Source organism: Fundulus heteroclitus, unplaced genomic scaffold, assembly GCF_011125445.2.
Source record: "Fundulus heteroclitus isolate FHET01 unplaced genomic scaffold, MU-UCD_Fhet_4.1 scaffold_52, whole genome shotgun sequence".
Classification (NCBI taxonomy): domain Eukaryota; kingdom Metazoa; phylum Chordata; class Actinopteri; order Cyprinodontiformes; family Fundulidae; genus Fundulus; species Fundulus heteroclitus.
The window spans coordinates 262,501-277,862 of NW_023396945.1; the positions used below are offsets into that span (position 1 = coordinate 262,501).

A 15,362-nucleotide genomic window follows, 5' to 3' on the forward strand; every position below is an offset into this window, starting at 1 on the left:
CTCAGAAATAAAGCAAAATCGAGGAGATTGCACTGCTTCGTTGATTCCCCCCCCTCCCATATATTCGACATGCGAATACAGAGAGAGCCTCAATCTGACGGGAACTACCTTTCTTGGCTCCTAACCCTTCGTTTTTTTTTCCATGCTGTCGGGCCGGGCGAGCAGCTGTCCAGGGCCGAGGAGAAGATGAACGGGCTGGACGGCTGCTATTGTGAGAGAACCTGTAGCGTCAAGGGGGTCGTCTACAGGGAGGACGAGGGCTGGACAGATGGCTGCAGGAACTGCACGTGCACGGTGAGGCTTCACAGTCTGACGCGTTTGTGCGCGCGCACGCGCGGAGAAAGCTACATTTTAATCTCATTGTGGGTGAAAGCATGAATATAATCAAGGATTGTTCGCTCATTACTGCTGGTTCTTATGTTTAGGAATGTCTGAGTGTGTAATCAAATAAATACTGTAATTATGGGAGCGGGCGTGAGGTTTGTGTGTGTTATTTATTTTTTTGTTGTTGGTCTGGGAACATGCATTTTTAATCATGTCTGTATTGCTGTTGTTTGAGGAGGCTGCTCAGTTATCCGCGTGTGAAGCATGCGTCTTCACTGTTTTAATGTAGGAGTTAGCTTTTATTTTGCTCTGCGTTTGACTGAGTTTGCAAACATTGGGGGTATTTAGGGTAGGTGAATGGATGTGGAATCAGCTGTCATCAGCTTGTATTTATTTATTTTTAGTATATCATTAGATATTTTAACCTCCAAGAACTGAAGCTGTTTTTCCATGGTGCTCCGCAGTCCTTCGAATTATTCCCTGCCAGCATTTACTTTGCCGCATAAAACGTGTAAAGAATTGTAAATGACTGGAGAAATTGGGCCTGTTCCACATCAGCGAGCAGATTTCACCATTTGTCAGCGTACTCAGTTTTGGGACATGAATCTAACTGAGAGCTACTGAGCTGCCAGCCAATCAGATACCTTCACGCACCGCTAACCAACATGCAAAGAAAAAAAAAAAAAAGGGGAAGACATCCCATATCTCTTAATGCGCTGCACCTAATTGTTCCTGACAGATGATAATTATCATCAGGGATTTGTTCTACCCACCCATCCAACGGAAAAGCTACATTCGTTAGCAACGCTGTTTTTTTTTTTTTTTTTTGCCGTTACCCGGCTGCAATTAAAGAATTAGATGGGATACGCTGCTTACCTTATGTGCGGCAATTAGCTGTGACCTTTAAAATTCAAAGGTCAGGCATTAAGATGTTATCAATTATGTGGATCAGGTTCATAGATGTTGCTGTCACAGAGCTCTCAGCCGTGAAAACGATGTTAATTATAGGCATAGCAGCTGGAAAGTAGATGGCACTGGAGTGTGTTGCATGTGCTCGCCATGCTGGGAAATATATGCTACTGTTGGCCTATGTTTTATTTTTCCAGCCAATGTGTGTGCATATAATACTGGATGAATTCTGGTGTTCGAGGTACCAAGAGCTTTAAAAGGGTTATGCTGCTTGATTTAAAGCCACTAAACCTGTAGCTATCAATCCTTCCTCGTTAAAAAAGTACCCAAACTCCACAGATTGAATCTTGTGTCCACATATTGTATGTTTTTTTTTTAACCATGCGGTTTCAATGCTAAACCAAGGATGGTCCTAGAGCCAGTTCTTTACTATAATTGGTTTGGTTTTCCACAGCCAGGGAACCAGCTTGGAAACCCGTCGTTAATCATAACCCATCAAGTTAATGCTTGATTCTCCCTCTGCAAACATGCTGCTTTTTATGTGGAGTGGGGCAGTATAACAACAAAAATCCCATTGTCTCAGTATCCCTGGAAAACCGGTGTTGAAATATCACCAAACTAAAGTTGGTTTAAACAGCAGTCGGCATTTGTTAGCGCCGTTACAAACTTGTTTCAGCGATTTGTGGGATTCCCTAAGGAACCAGCTAATGGTAAAAAAAAAAAACTGATGCTGGTTTTTATGAATGGATTTGGGAATGACATTGTACGTGCAGCTGTTTGTAGAGCATTAACACAAACGTATGAAAACAAACAAACATTGATACTTTACTAATGTAGTAGTGAAGGTTTTTTTATCTTTAGTCCTGCTGATCAATTTGGGACTACTTCTAAACTTGGTGGTCACATTACCTTGATTGGTTATTTGAGCTCATTCATTGTATTTTATTGGCCTTTTATCTGATGAAACCAACACAAAGGTGCTCGTAATTGTGAGGTAGGCAAAACAAAATGCTTCCTCATTCTAAAAAGCTTTGACAAATGAAACCCTGAAAAATGTCATATACAATACAGAAAACTAACAGTGCACATCACCCTGAGCCAACCATCTCACGGTGAGACCTGGTGGCGGCTGCAGCGTGCTGTTAGGGTGCTCTTCCTCAGCAGGGACAGGGAAGCGGATCAGGGTTGATGGGGAGATGGAAGGAGCTAAATTCAAGGCAGTCCTGGAAGAAAAACGTGATAGAGACCGCAAAACACTTGAGAATGGGCTGGATTTCCACTTTCAAGCAGGACAACAATTTTAAACATATAGTTTAAAGACCACTGGTGTGTTAGAAGGACCCGCTCAAAGTCTAGAACTAAATTTATCTGAGAATCTGCGGCAGGACTTAAAGGCATACTATGCAACATTTTTGAGTTAATTAATGTGTTCCATACCGTTTTGGATGATTAAATGAGTCATTTCAGGTCGAACAAAGGTTTTCTCGGCCGCCCTGGTGGTCTGTGGGGGAAATACCGCACTTGCAATTGCAAGAGCTCACGGCCCGCACACACAGAAGTCTCGCTTTACGGTGAGAACTCCATGTGTTTTTGCCCTGCCATTCACTATATGCACGCGCGAAAGCAACAACAAAGAACCGCGTGTTAACGTCAAATAAACATGCAAGCATATCGAGTTTTATTATTATTATTATTATTATTATTATTATTGTTTTTTTTTTATGTTGGCGAGACGCTACCGCGGCGGCGGCGGCGAGGCGGCGGCGGCGAGGCGGCGGCGGCGGCTGCGGCTTGGCCAGGCGGTGGCGGTGGCGGTAGCGTCTCGCCAACATAAAAAAAAAATAATAAAAAATAATAATAATAATAAAACTGATAGATAGATAGCGCTGCGAGAAGCTTGATGTTCATACCTTCACTGTGTTAGTCATTGTTTGTACTGCCGTTTTTTCCACTTTTCGTTGCGTTCGCCTGTCTGCTAAGCTCAAAACAACCGCGCCTGGCCTGACGGAGAAACCAGAACAGCTGAGCATCTTTACGACAGTGCACTTTTACTTTCGCCCTCTGGGGGGAGCCTCGCTGGAAAATCAACCCCGGTTGCATAGTATACCTTTAAAACTTCACCAACACTCTTCCTCCAGTCTTAGAGGGCTTGAGCTTTTTTGCGAAGAAAACAGAGCAAGAAAGTTGTCTCCTGCGTGGAAATTTGTCTGTTGAAAAATGTAATTTACCTTCACAATTTTGCAGCGCTTTGTGTTGGTCAATTTGTGGTTTTAACTTGAATGGTAACATGATTGTTTGTGGTAAAGCTTTATGGGGTATTAACACTTTTGCAAGGCACCATAGCCCCAATTTGTCCGTGGCAGAACTGTCGTTTGAAGTTGCGTAAACAGAAAGAAGCGGCTCCAAGCAGTTCTTTCTTTAAGAAATGTCGGAAACCTATTCATAAAAACTACTTGAAACCACACCAACGTCTGACTGCTTCCAGGAAAAGTCACTAGGCAGAGTTTAAAATCTTTATTTTGAGGAGTCAGCATGCAGCGAGGGCGGCGGGGGCTGTGCTTGTGTGGTCACTGTTTAAACAATGTGATTTTCTGTCCCCAGCAGAACGGCACGGTGCAGTGCGAGGCCATCTCCTGCCCTCCCCCTCAGTGCCCAGCAGGCACGGCTCCTGCCTACGTAAAGGGAGCCTGCTGCAAGGAGTGCCTGCGTAAGTGGAGTACTCTTAACCTCAGCACCTTCCTACTCTTATGAAATCAAGGACGCTATATAGCACACAAACACTCACACGCACACACTACATCCCAACCTCCACAAGCAGATGCAGAGAGCACACGTAACACCTCCACAAGGGCCGCCTGACAATTGACCAGGGCTCCGGCGTGTTGCTAAGCTACCTCCTAACATGTCCCTCGAGATGAATCCGTCCTCTCTGCATATACATGGACCAATCAATTATTCACAAGCTGGCTTCAAAACACAGATGGCCAGCAGTCACACAGACGGGAGCCAGTAATGCCGGGATCACCGCGTGCGATGAAAAGTACTTCCTATTTGTGGCGTGACATGTTGCGGCTCGGGGTAAAGTGTTGAGAAGCGAAATGTTAAAGGCCCGAAATGAGGCGAATGCTCCGCAGCGTCTCCATAAATGTCCGTTTTTAACTTTTAGCGCTCATGCGTTCTGGCTGGAGGGATAAATAATTCTGTTTCATCATATTGCTACAAAGAGGATCGGCTTTCTTTCCAAAAGACTTTGAGCTAAGCAATGAACTCTTATTAGCCTCCTCACAGCAGCTGCCTGCATCTCATATTCTCTCAATTCCACTCTCATTACAAATGGATTTCAGTGGATATTATCCTTTCACACCATGGAATAGTTTTTCTAAATACATTTTATTTTGGAGAAGACATTAGAGAAAAAGTGTCAGTGTTGGGATCAACATTCAGCCTATGCGTTATTTATGCAGTCTAATCCCCTTATTCTGAGGTTTTTAATTACTTATATTCTCACATGATAGATAGATAGATAGCGCTGTGGGAAGCCCTGTATATATATATATATATATATATATATATATATATATATATATATATATATATATATATATATATATATATATATTTATATATATATATACAGGGCTTCCCACAGCGCTATCTATCTATCTATCTATCTATCTATCTATCTATCTATCTATCTATCTATCTATCTATCTATCTATCTATCTATCTATCTATCTATCTATCTATCTATCTATCTATCTATCTATCTATCTATCTATCTATCTATCTATCTATCTATCTATCAGAATGTATGTTTGCATACTATTTCTTTGCAGATTGGACTTGTAGGATTGCACATGTCGTGCAAGCCTACTTCACTTGAGAGCTTGCTTGTCACAACCTCCCACGTACTTCTGCTGTTTCTCCCCGGCTCCGTTTGCATGCGTGACATAAGTTGAGACTCAGCTCCATCAGAAAAGAAACCGTTGGTCTGACCGAACATAGGCGATACTACGTTGAAGTGTTATACCATCACTGTGATTACATTTTATTGTTTAACTATGGTGGTATTTCTTGCATTGGCGATGGAAGCGATTATAAAAAGTGTTCCCTCTCATTCTCTTTTGCTGCAAACGTCTCACTGCATACAGCGTGCAGAAAACTACTGTCAAACTGGGTACAGTTACATTCAGTGCCACTGTACTGCTTAAACAGTGCATAATAGTTGCATTCAGTCATATTTTGAATTTATTGACGATTTGATTGATTCTACAACAGAGAAGCTGTTCACATGGCAGAAATAGAAATCTCAATCCTGCAACACTTCTAGGGGGGGTTGCAAACATAATCAATTAAAGTTTATTGTTGTGTTCAATACTTGCCTAATTCTTGTCGAGATGATCGCTTTTTTATACGATAACCATTATTGGCATGATAATTTTCCATCCCCGGTCCCAGCTCCTGATCATCTTGCCTCAGCATCATGTTAGTGGCATGGTGCTGTATTTGCCCACTTACTGATTTATTATGTATTCTTTTTTTATACCACTTAAATATTTTAAATCATCGAGACAAACTGTAACACCAGGACAAGCTAAACCTGAGAAAAATCAGTTTTCACACGAGTTATTTGGGTGAAAAAGCTGTTCCAACCAACTTGGCCATGTGAAAAATGACTTTCCTTGCTTGTCTTGGAAAGCTGAGTTCAAGCCCCTTAGAATCAAGAAAACACTCAAATAGAACCTGACTGATGACGTTAAATGGGCTAAAAGATCTCTAAACCCAACACATTGTGTTCCTATCTAACGCAGTAAGGATTACAAAGTAATTTCTTAGTGATTTGGACAGAAGTAACCACACTGAAACGCATTAGTCACAAAGGGGGAAAAGTCATGGAACAGTGGTAAATGTTTCCCAGAGTTGCCCGTCTATCAAAATTATTCCAAAGGCACATTGACAACACTTACAGGAGGTCAAAAATAACCCAAAACAACATCTAAACATTACAGGGCCTGTTTTATCTCAGCTAAGCTAAGTGTTGATTATTCAACAACAACAAGGAGACTGGCAAAAATGGTTACCATGAAAGGGTTTTAAGGTGGAAACCTCTGTTGACTTAAAAGTTTCAAGAAAAACATGTGTCAAAAAACATCTTGATGACCCCCAAGAAAATATTTTTGGAAAGTATTCTGTGGACGGATGAGACAGAGGAGGAGCTTGTAGAAGGTGCGCTTCTAGTGAGATGATGTGTAAAATCACCACAGCAGTTAGGAAAAATAATGTCATACCTGCATTCACACTTAGTGGCAATAGCATGCTGCTCTGTGCCTGCTTTCCTGCCTCGGTACCTGGACATCTTACCGTAATTCATGGATCCTAGAACTCGTCTCTCTGACACAAAATCCAAGCATTGGTTTGTGACCTTAAGTCCAAGCACAGTTGCGTTATACGGCAGGCCAATGATCCAAAGCGCGTCGATATGTCTACCTGAACATATTGGCCAGTTAGACATATGGCTGGAAAAAACTGAAAGTCTTGGAGAGGGATAGCCAAACTCTGGTCTAAATCCCATTAAGATGTTGTGTCGTGACCTTAAACAGATGTTTGAAAACCCTCCCGTAGGCTGAATTAAGACAGCGCTGAATAGGAGAGTGTAAAAACAAACATTGCCATTTATCAAACTGTGGAGGTAGTGCCGCTACTTTTTCACATAGGGCCAGGTTGGTATAGATAGATTTTTCCTTTTTCTTTTAGAAAGGAAATCATTGTCTGAAAGCTACATGTTATATTTACTTTAATTATCTGACACATATGTGTGACAGCAAAATAAGCAAAAGAAATTTGTAAGGTGGCAAAACAGCTTACAAAGCACTTGAACTGATATTACCCAGGCAGCTACAGTTTTAAATAAACACACGTTTTGCCACCTCAGATGTCCTTGCCTGGCCAAACCCTGTTTTGATCATACTTCTAATAATACTGTTCAAAACGTGCCTTAATGGGGTTCTGGTTAACGGCTCTCCCCCATAAACAGACAGCTGTCTGAGCACGACGTCGGAGCAGGTCACCTGGTACAGACTGACGGTGAGCTGCAGCATCCAGGACAGTCTCTCTTCCAGAGTAAACTGCATTGTAGAATGTAAACAAAACAACAACAACACTCTGATTGTTGGGGAGAATCCGTAGTTTGAGCCACATTCGACGTGCCTGATAGATGATAATGTTCACCAGACATCAGACATCATGTACATAAAGCAATACAGTTGCAGAACGTACGTCTGCTTTGCATTTATTTGTAGATTTGACTTCACACGTCGGGTGAGTGGATATCATCTGAGCACTCGCTCGTTGCTCTCCAGCTGCGTTTGCAAGCGCATTTTACGAACAGGGGATTCGGCTCAGAAAGAAGTCATTAGTCTAGGCTTCCAAACATCTCGCCTCAGCATCATTTCAGCGCAGGAGGCTTTAACCGTGACTCTATCTGCAGCAGGGTTACACAAACATAAACACGTTGCAGGTAATACTCTTAAACGCGACTCTCCCGAGTTCACTCATCTCAACGAGGCACACGCAGCTAATGAGGCAGGCTGCGGCTTTTGAGAGAAGCGCTCCGCACGTTTCTCCACCACAAAGACATGATTCGTTCTCCAAATTAAAGCCTTATCTCATTTTACTCGGCCTTGCTGGGGCAGGGTTTTATTTTTGTGTTTTCTTTTTTTTTTTTTTTTTTTTACCTTTTGATTGTCTGTCAAGTACAGCGTTTGAGATGCCTTCCGCTTTCATCACGCACCGCTTTGTGATTGTGCCCCGACCTGCAGCGTCAATCATCGCTGCCCCTCGTATCAGCCTGAACCCGTCTGACCCCCAGCAAATCATCAAACTCACTCTTCTACCCTCATCATTGGTTTGAAGCACCCCCACCCCCCCAAGTTGGCCTCTTCCATTATTTAAAACAGAGTCTTGTTAAGGCGGCGCTGAGCAGTGCGTTCTCTCTCCACACATTAACTATGTCATCACTTCTTCTGTCGCAGTACTTAATTGGTTTTAACATGCTTGATTTGGTCTGACTTTCATTTATCTGAGGCTTTCAAAAGCTTAAAGAAGCTTCTGATGATAAGAACAGAATATGTCAGGCATGTTAAGCAACACTGGGTTTAAAATTGGGTAATTGGGGAGAAATGCAAAACGTAAGAAAACATCCAGACATTTCATGCAATGTAAGCAACCTTTTTTTCCTGTTTATTATTTGTAGTTGAAGTCAGATGCAGTTATTAATGACAAATAACACTTAATACTACTTTTTTTAAAAGTCAAATTAGGGATTCTTTCATCTTTATCCCCAGGAATATACACAATATTTTCTATACAGGCCTACTTTGTAAAAGTATGCTTGCTTTTTACATTTTGTTCATTTACAACCATGAATTTATTAAGGCTTTATGTGATAAATCAACAAAGTAGTGTATGCAACAATCAAATAGAGGGGAAAGGATGCAGAGTATTAAAAAAGAATTACAAATAAAAATCCATTTTTGGATTAATTTGTAATCAGGCTCATTTACTCAGTTTTCCCTAAACATCCGTGTTTAATTTCGCCTCAGTATAAATGCAGCTATACTGCTTAAGCTCCAAAGGTTTGTCAGGAGAAAACTATTAAACGAACAGCTTCACAAAGACCAGCAAACACAGGAGACAGGTCAGAAATGAAGTTGTGGAGAAGTATAGGAGGGATTGGTTTTTTATATATATATATATCAAACTTTAAGGATCTCAAACAGCACAGTTAAATCCACCATCTAAACCTTATTGTTTATCTGCATGAGGACAAGCGTTATGAAGAAATGCTAATTTTTACCATATAAAACATTTTGACTCTAGAGGAACTGCAAAGATCCCCATTTCAGTGAAGAGGACTATAGGATAAGGGGACCTTATAGTTATGCACTCAGCAAAGCTGGCATTTAGTGAATTGTGCCAAGAAAAAAAAAAAAACATTGTCGAAAGATGTCCTCTTTAAAGGCTGCCACAAGCCATTTGTAGAAGAAGCATCTGGATGAAGATGGTGATCAGGCTGCGAGAATGCTTTTCTTCAGCAGTGACAGAGAGGCTGGTCAGAGTTGATGGGAAGATGGAGGGAGCCAAATCCTGGGCACTCCTGAAAAAAAAACACTTTAGAGGCTGCTTAAGATTTAAGACGAAGGCGGAGGTTCACCTTTCAGCGGCACAATGACCCTAAACATACAGCCCGAGCTGCAGTGGAACGGTTTAAATCACAGAAAAGACCTGTGCTAGATTTCCCTAAAGTGGAAAACTAATTCCAGTTAGGAATGTGTGGCAAGACTGGGATCTTGCTGTCCGCAAATGCTCTTTATTAGATCTGAATTTGCTTGAGCTAGTTTATGAAGATGAATAACCCCCCCCACCAAAAAAAAAAAAAGTAAATAAATAAAAAAAATCTGTCACTAGATGTATAAAGCTAGAATAGAAATACACAAACATACTGTAAATACAATATTATTAGCATTTTTTTTGTGCTGGTCTGTCACATAAAATCCTAATGAAATATGATATTTTGGTATGCAATGTGTAATGTGTAAGGTTTATGACTACCTTACACTTTGGGAATTTCACAAGGAACTACTAAAAAAATAGGACTCATTTTAATACTAAGGATCTCCTCCATGTGCACCCAAAATTAGAGATTGCCCCCCCCCCCCCTCCTCAGAAACCGAGTCTTTCTTTTTTGCCCGTGCTCAGCCTTCAAAAATGAACCCTGTCTGGTTATTTTCTTCCACCCTGTTGATGCCAGACTCAAAGTGCTGCTCTTTGGGCCATTAGCGATCAAAACAACTGGAGCACTCATGGCTCCACAAAAAAAAGTCACTCTCATTTGATCTTCTGGTATTTCAGCCAAAGCCCCGACTCTTTAAACCATCTGCCGACAAGGCACACATTTTATTCTTTAATCCGATTATTTAACCTATTTGACCATTTCCCACCAGTTGTGGGGTTCGGGGGGGGGTTAACTGTCAGCGCAGAGTGTGCTGAGCTCAGATGATCTCAAAGTCTCTTCCTTTCCACGTTCTGCTGTGTCTTTTTGTTTGCTCGGCTCTACGTAAGGCGGTGAAAACACGTAGCTGGCATCCACAAAATAATACAAGCTGTTCTCCGCTTTTGACAAAACCCGCAACATAGCACAGCGAAACAATTTATATGTTGTGATTTTCAAATTCAGATAACATTACCAAATAGTGTACGCTAACTCGTAGTTTTTGGCTCGGAGGGGAACGCAGATTGCTATCTTAAATACAACATCAAGTAAATGTGGACTTGAGCTCCTATGTCTGTGTTTATTCTGCAGGTGTTGAGTGTGCCTTCTCCACTGAATATATATCTGTGTGTGTGTGTGTGTGTGTCTGCCACCAGCTGTCTGCTTGTTCGGTGGAAGGGAGTTGGTGGAAGGAGATCAGAGGGCTGTGCGCGACTCTTCTGGCAGGTGCCTGCTGTTTGAATGCAGGGTAAGTCAAGTCAGCACCTACACTCAGAAACATACACTGCACCCTGTTCAGTGAAACGAATTTAATCAAAATCCTCTCCCGAAAGAAAATTGGCCAGTAACTCAGGTAATAGATATTCCACTATCGATGTCCGTGTCATACTGTATACTATGCTGTCTCACTAAATGCTTATTGCATATCTAGAGTGGTCTAGCTTAACAGAATAAAGGCTGACTGAGCTACTTTTTTTCTCCCCGCTTGATTTCATTTTTGATGGGCGTCTTTGTCCCAAACAGCGTCTCTAAAACACTGCAGTGTGCTGCTCAACTTGGCCGGGAGCTTCTGTCTTTAGTCTCCAAGTGCAAAGTGAAGTGGAATCACTTTAAACCCAGAGGCTGAAGAAAGAATCTGCTCATTTTGAACTCACTATAAACATTTATTCAGCAGCATTTTACTCCCGCAGACACCATTTCCAAAAAAAGAGGTCAATTGCTGGTTCAAAACACAGGGTTTTCATACAGGGACCTCTGTAAAAAAAAAATGTCTTATTAACCTAGAACTCTGTATTTCAAGGGAGAACTGGTCTCAAAGGCAATAAAATCTGCTAAATATTAAGGACACCACTGACTTAGGAAAGGCAAAGTGCAGCCAAGCAATGTGCCAGACTGTATAAACATCTGAAACAGTTAAGCTTTATGAGTGAATACTTTCTCATGAACTCTCAGTAAATTTCTGTATTCATTAAAATGGACTTAAAATTCCCCATTGCTCCCAATTCTGACTATTTCAGCTCCTTTTGGGCATTATCCCAAGCAACAGATGCTGCTTTTGGTATTCATTAAGATAAACACGAAGACAAGCAGGCAACAGCCCAAGCAGATATTCATATATATAAAAAACCTGTGATGTGATCGTTTGATTGTCTCTTTCTCCGGCCCTCTGTATATGTGCCCCTGGGCAAGGCACTTGACTTCAAGTTGCCTACCAATATGTGTATCGGTGTATTAATGTGTGTGTGTTTGAGTGCCATTGGGTGAATATGGCTCTAGTGTACAGCACTTTGACTGGTCAGTCATACTAGAAAAGTACCAAATAACTTCAGCCCATTTACCATACAGGTGATTATTCCCATTCATCAACAAAATGCAAAAGACAATGGTAGGCTGTGTCCTCTTTGGATACTGGCTGGGTGAATAAAGAGTGCCTCCTGTGATCAACACAGTCAAAAGCATTACAGCAACCAAGACTGCTCAAACCTGGAGTGACAACAAAAACCTTTTTTTAAGGAAAAAAAGAAGAACAATTCAAGTTTCAGCTTAGAAATGAGACCTTCAGTTGGGGTTTAAAACAACCCATTTTGATTGATAATGGTTCCCGCATGCTTTTTTAACATCATGTTAATTTTGGACATGTTGATTTTGCCCTTTGAGAGTAAGATGAATTGATTTTATTTTTTCAGCACTTAACAAAAATCTTAATTTTGAACTGAAATAAAGTGAACAACATCAAAAGCAGACAGAAAAAGCTACTAATATTACTTCTGAGGGAGAGCAAAAAAATAGGTTATTGTTTCTTCTGCACAACATTTAAATGTGATAAATCATCACAAAGATTATTTGTGTAGAAGATGAAGAACAGGAGTGCTAATTTTGTAGACTTGAGGATATCGTCTGGACACTGGGAGAAAATAAAAATGGAGCGTGGTTGGTACACTATATATTCAGGTTGACAAGTAATTTGTAAAAAATAGTGACAGCAATTGAAAAATAATTTCATTTGGTCTGTTTATGAAAATAGTGCTGCCTGCTGCTTCATAAAACAGTATTTTTTTTAATCCTTTGCATCCAAAGTAATTTCCAGCTATTCTGCAGCTTTCTTTAATGTTGGAAATGAGTCACGTTTTGCCTCCAGGTCAAGGCAAAAGTTAACCCAGCTGCACACATTTTGTTTGACTTTTATGACAGTTTTAGAAATTTCCCCTACCTGCAACCTGAAGACAAACGTGCTTCAAATTCAAATCAATTTAAAAATCTGCTCCAGCTGAGTTGCGCCTTGCAGTAGACAAGAGGCTCGGCTGAGCTCTGCTCCTTTGAGACCCGATCAGTGCATGTCATCGACTGCAGCCATTTTTCAAAAGGAATCATCGGATACAATGTTGACTCAAATTAGTTTTATTAACTAATTATTCAAACCGTTTCACTTTTTGTCTGCCCGCTACACCAGATGGGTCCATTGCTCACTTCAGGGAGCAATTCCATTCATGGCGTTGAATCAGACAGGCTCAATCAATCACAGAAAAATGATTTGAAGTTTTAATCGCCCGCCCGTGTCGTAGGAACCAACGGATTCCTGGGTTCTCCCGGTGAACCGTTCGAATCTGCCATTCCAGACAGCTGTCTGGCTCGCTCGCTCCACACCTGGCCCATCTGTGGTCCCTGCAAAATGACTGGCAGCCCCCCGGCAGATCAAAGAAGTGGGGAAAGGGGAGGGCTGTCAGTCAGCCCACCGCTACAAACTTCTCCGGGCTCCCCCTGACAGCTGCTTGTCATGCCTCTGATCTTCTGTTTGCCTGCTGGCTGAAAAAGATTGTGGAGTTTTTTTTTTTGGTGGTGGCTGGTGAGAACGTCTGCTCACACAAAGAAACTTGTTTTGAGACTTTTTTGGGGGGAAAAGTTTACCCGAAATTTACAAAAGTATCCCCCGCGTGAGGCCGTATAACATCTTAGATATCGTTTACAGATGAAATCAAATGTTTGTGTGGAAGAATCTGACAGAGAAGTTTGATTGTTTCTATGCTAGCTTACCTAGACTGTTAATGAGTCCCAATTAGCATCAATGGGATGCACACAGATTGGATCATTAGAGAGGCTGGCTACAGGCAGGTGGGAAAAGAGAGCCTCTAATCAGTTTTACACACTGGCTAAATGCAGACTTAATCCAAATGTTTGATTCACCATTTGTTTCCTTTAATAAAGATACACCATATTTTCTTCCTCACCTCCAAAGGTAGCTTGGAGAAGAAAAGCACCTGTGAGTGACCAATTCGTAATTGGACTATAATGAACGCACAAGGAGGAGGGAGAGCGGAACATTGGGAAGGGAAACATAATTACCTACATAATTATCCTCAGGCCCTGAGAAAATGAAGGAGGATAGCAGAGTTCACCAAAGAAGGAGCTCATGAGAATTTTGATGTGCCCTTCACAGGAGACGAGCATGCATCGAGTCGTCCCCACCGATCCATGTCCTGAACTCAGCTGCCCGGAGTCGGAGCAAATCACTCTGAGCAGCAGATGCTGTAAAGTCTGCAGAGGTATGGAAGATTTGTCATGCTATACATATTACCCCCCAGTGCATTATTCTTTTACATTCATTGTACATTATTCATTTTGAAGGCCCAGGCTACAGGCCTGTCTGTACTATTGTTTTGTGTCCTCTACATTTATTGGTACCCTGGTAAAGATGCATAAAAGCCCTAAAAGAAATCTTACACTTTAGAAGAAAAACCTCAACAACCTTTGATTCGAGTTCTTATATTCATTAGGAAAGAAAGACTCTCTGCGGTGTAGTGGGCTGTCCTTGATACAGTGGAGCTGGGTTTGAATCCCAGTTGCGTCTGATGTAAAAACTCAGCAAAGTCTTATGTGCAAGTTGAAATAACTTGCTTGATGACCCCTGAATAAGGGAGCGGCTTAAAAGACTTAAATATTTAGTAAGGAGAGACTCCAATTTAAAAAAAAAAGTTAAAAAGAAGTCTTTAGCTTCACTTTTTAACTTGACCTCTGTGTATGTGCACTTTAAATTGTGACTCCCTGTTTACTTGCGCTATGAAAATGATATGACAAAGCAGCCCATTTATCTCGGCCACTGGACACCAGGCTAGAGAAGGAGCTGGGAAAAGGAGGTAAAACCAAAATGTGCACATAGGAGCCATCAGGCAGCCTGTTGGACCTGTAACTCTTCCAAAGAACCTGGGAGGCTTGCTGGAGTGCATGACACCTGGATATGTTTGAAATATGGCAAACCCTACCAGTAAAATGAGAGTTGGCATTAATGTGTCCTTGGCCAACTCAGGTTTATACGACACAAAATCAACCTTTTTCCATGGCTTTCTTAGTCTCCGGATGTAAATCCTTACGGTTGAGCTGGAAGCCAGAGGGCATAAAGGATTACCTGGGATTATGGACAATCTAGAGAGATTGCGCAAATAGGAATCTTCAAAGATCCCTCTCTCTTAATGCTGCTGCAGGCTTGTGACTTAATGCTGAACCATTGGCCAAATGTACAAAGCACAAGTGTGGCAGCAGGAATTTTTATTACTGTGGGATTTCTTTTTTCATCTTGGATACATTTTCTCAAAGTACTTGTGTGGTTTTTCTATTATTCTTTTATGTGAGGTTACGCTAACTTTACCAAGGTTGCAACTAAGTGCGGAGGAAGCTGTAGTTGCCATGTCCCGATGCATCTCAATAGTCCAGGTAGAAAAATAAGAAAAGGTCCTCTGGACGGGTACCTGTAAACTCATTAGCAGTGCCTTCGCATAGTGGCTGAACAAGTTTAACAGTGACAATCAAAACTGGTTGTTCACATGTAAAAGAGCGAAGGTACTTTTTTATAAGTTTACTGGTAACT

General features: G+C 41.4%; 1 protein-coding gene across 2 annotated transcripts in view; it reads left to right on the top strand.

Moving 5' to 3' along the window:
- nell2a (neural EGFL like 2a) overlaps window positions 1–15,362 on the top strand; it is a 130,199-nt gene that overhangs the window by 29,792 nt on the left and 85,045 nt on the right. Inside the window, exons 8-11 of one of the 2 annotated variants that reach the window (XM_036132485.1) lie at window positions 166–294; window positions 3,835–3,940; window positions 10,660–10,751; window positions 13,938–14,043. In XM_036132485.1, the coding sequence (XP_035988378.1) occupies window positions 166–294; window positions 3,835–3,940; window positions 10,660–10,751; window positions 13,938–14,043 (433 nt within the window). The remainder of the gene's footprint in view (window positions 1–165; window positions 295–3,834; window positions 3,941–10,659; window positions 10,752–13,937; window positions 14,044–15,362) is intronic. The other variant, XM_012864190.3, reaches the window with a different exon arrangement.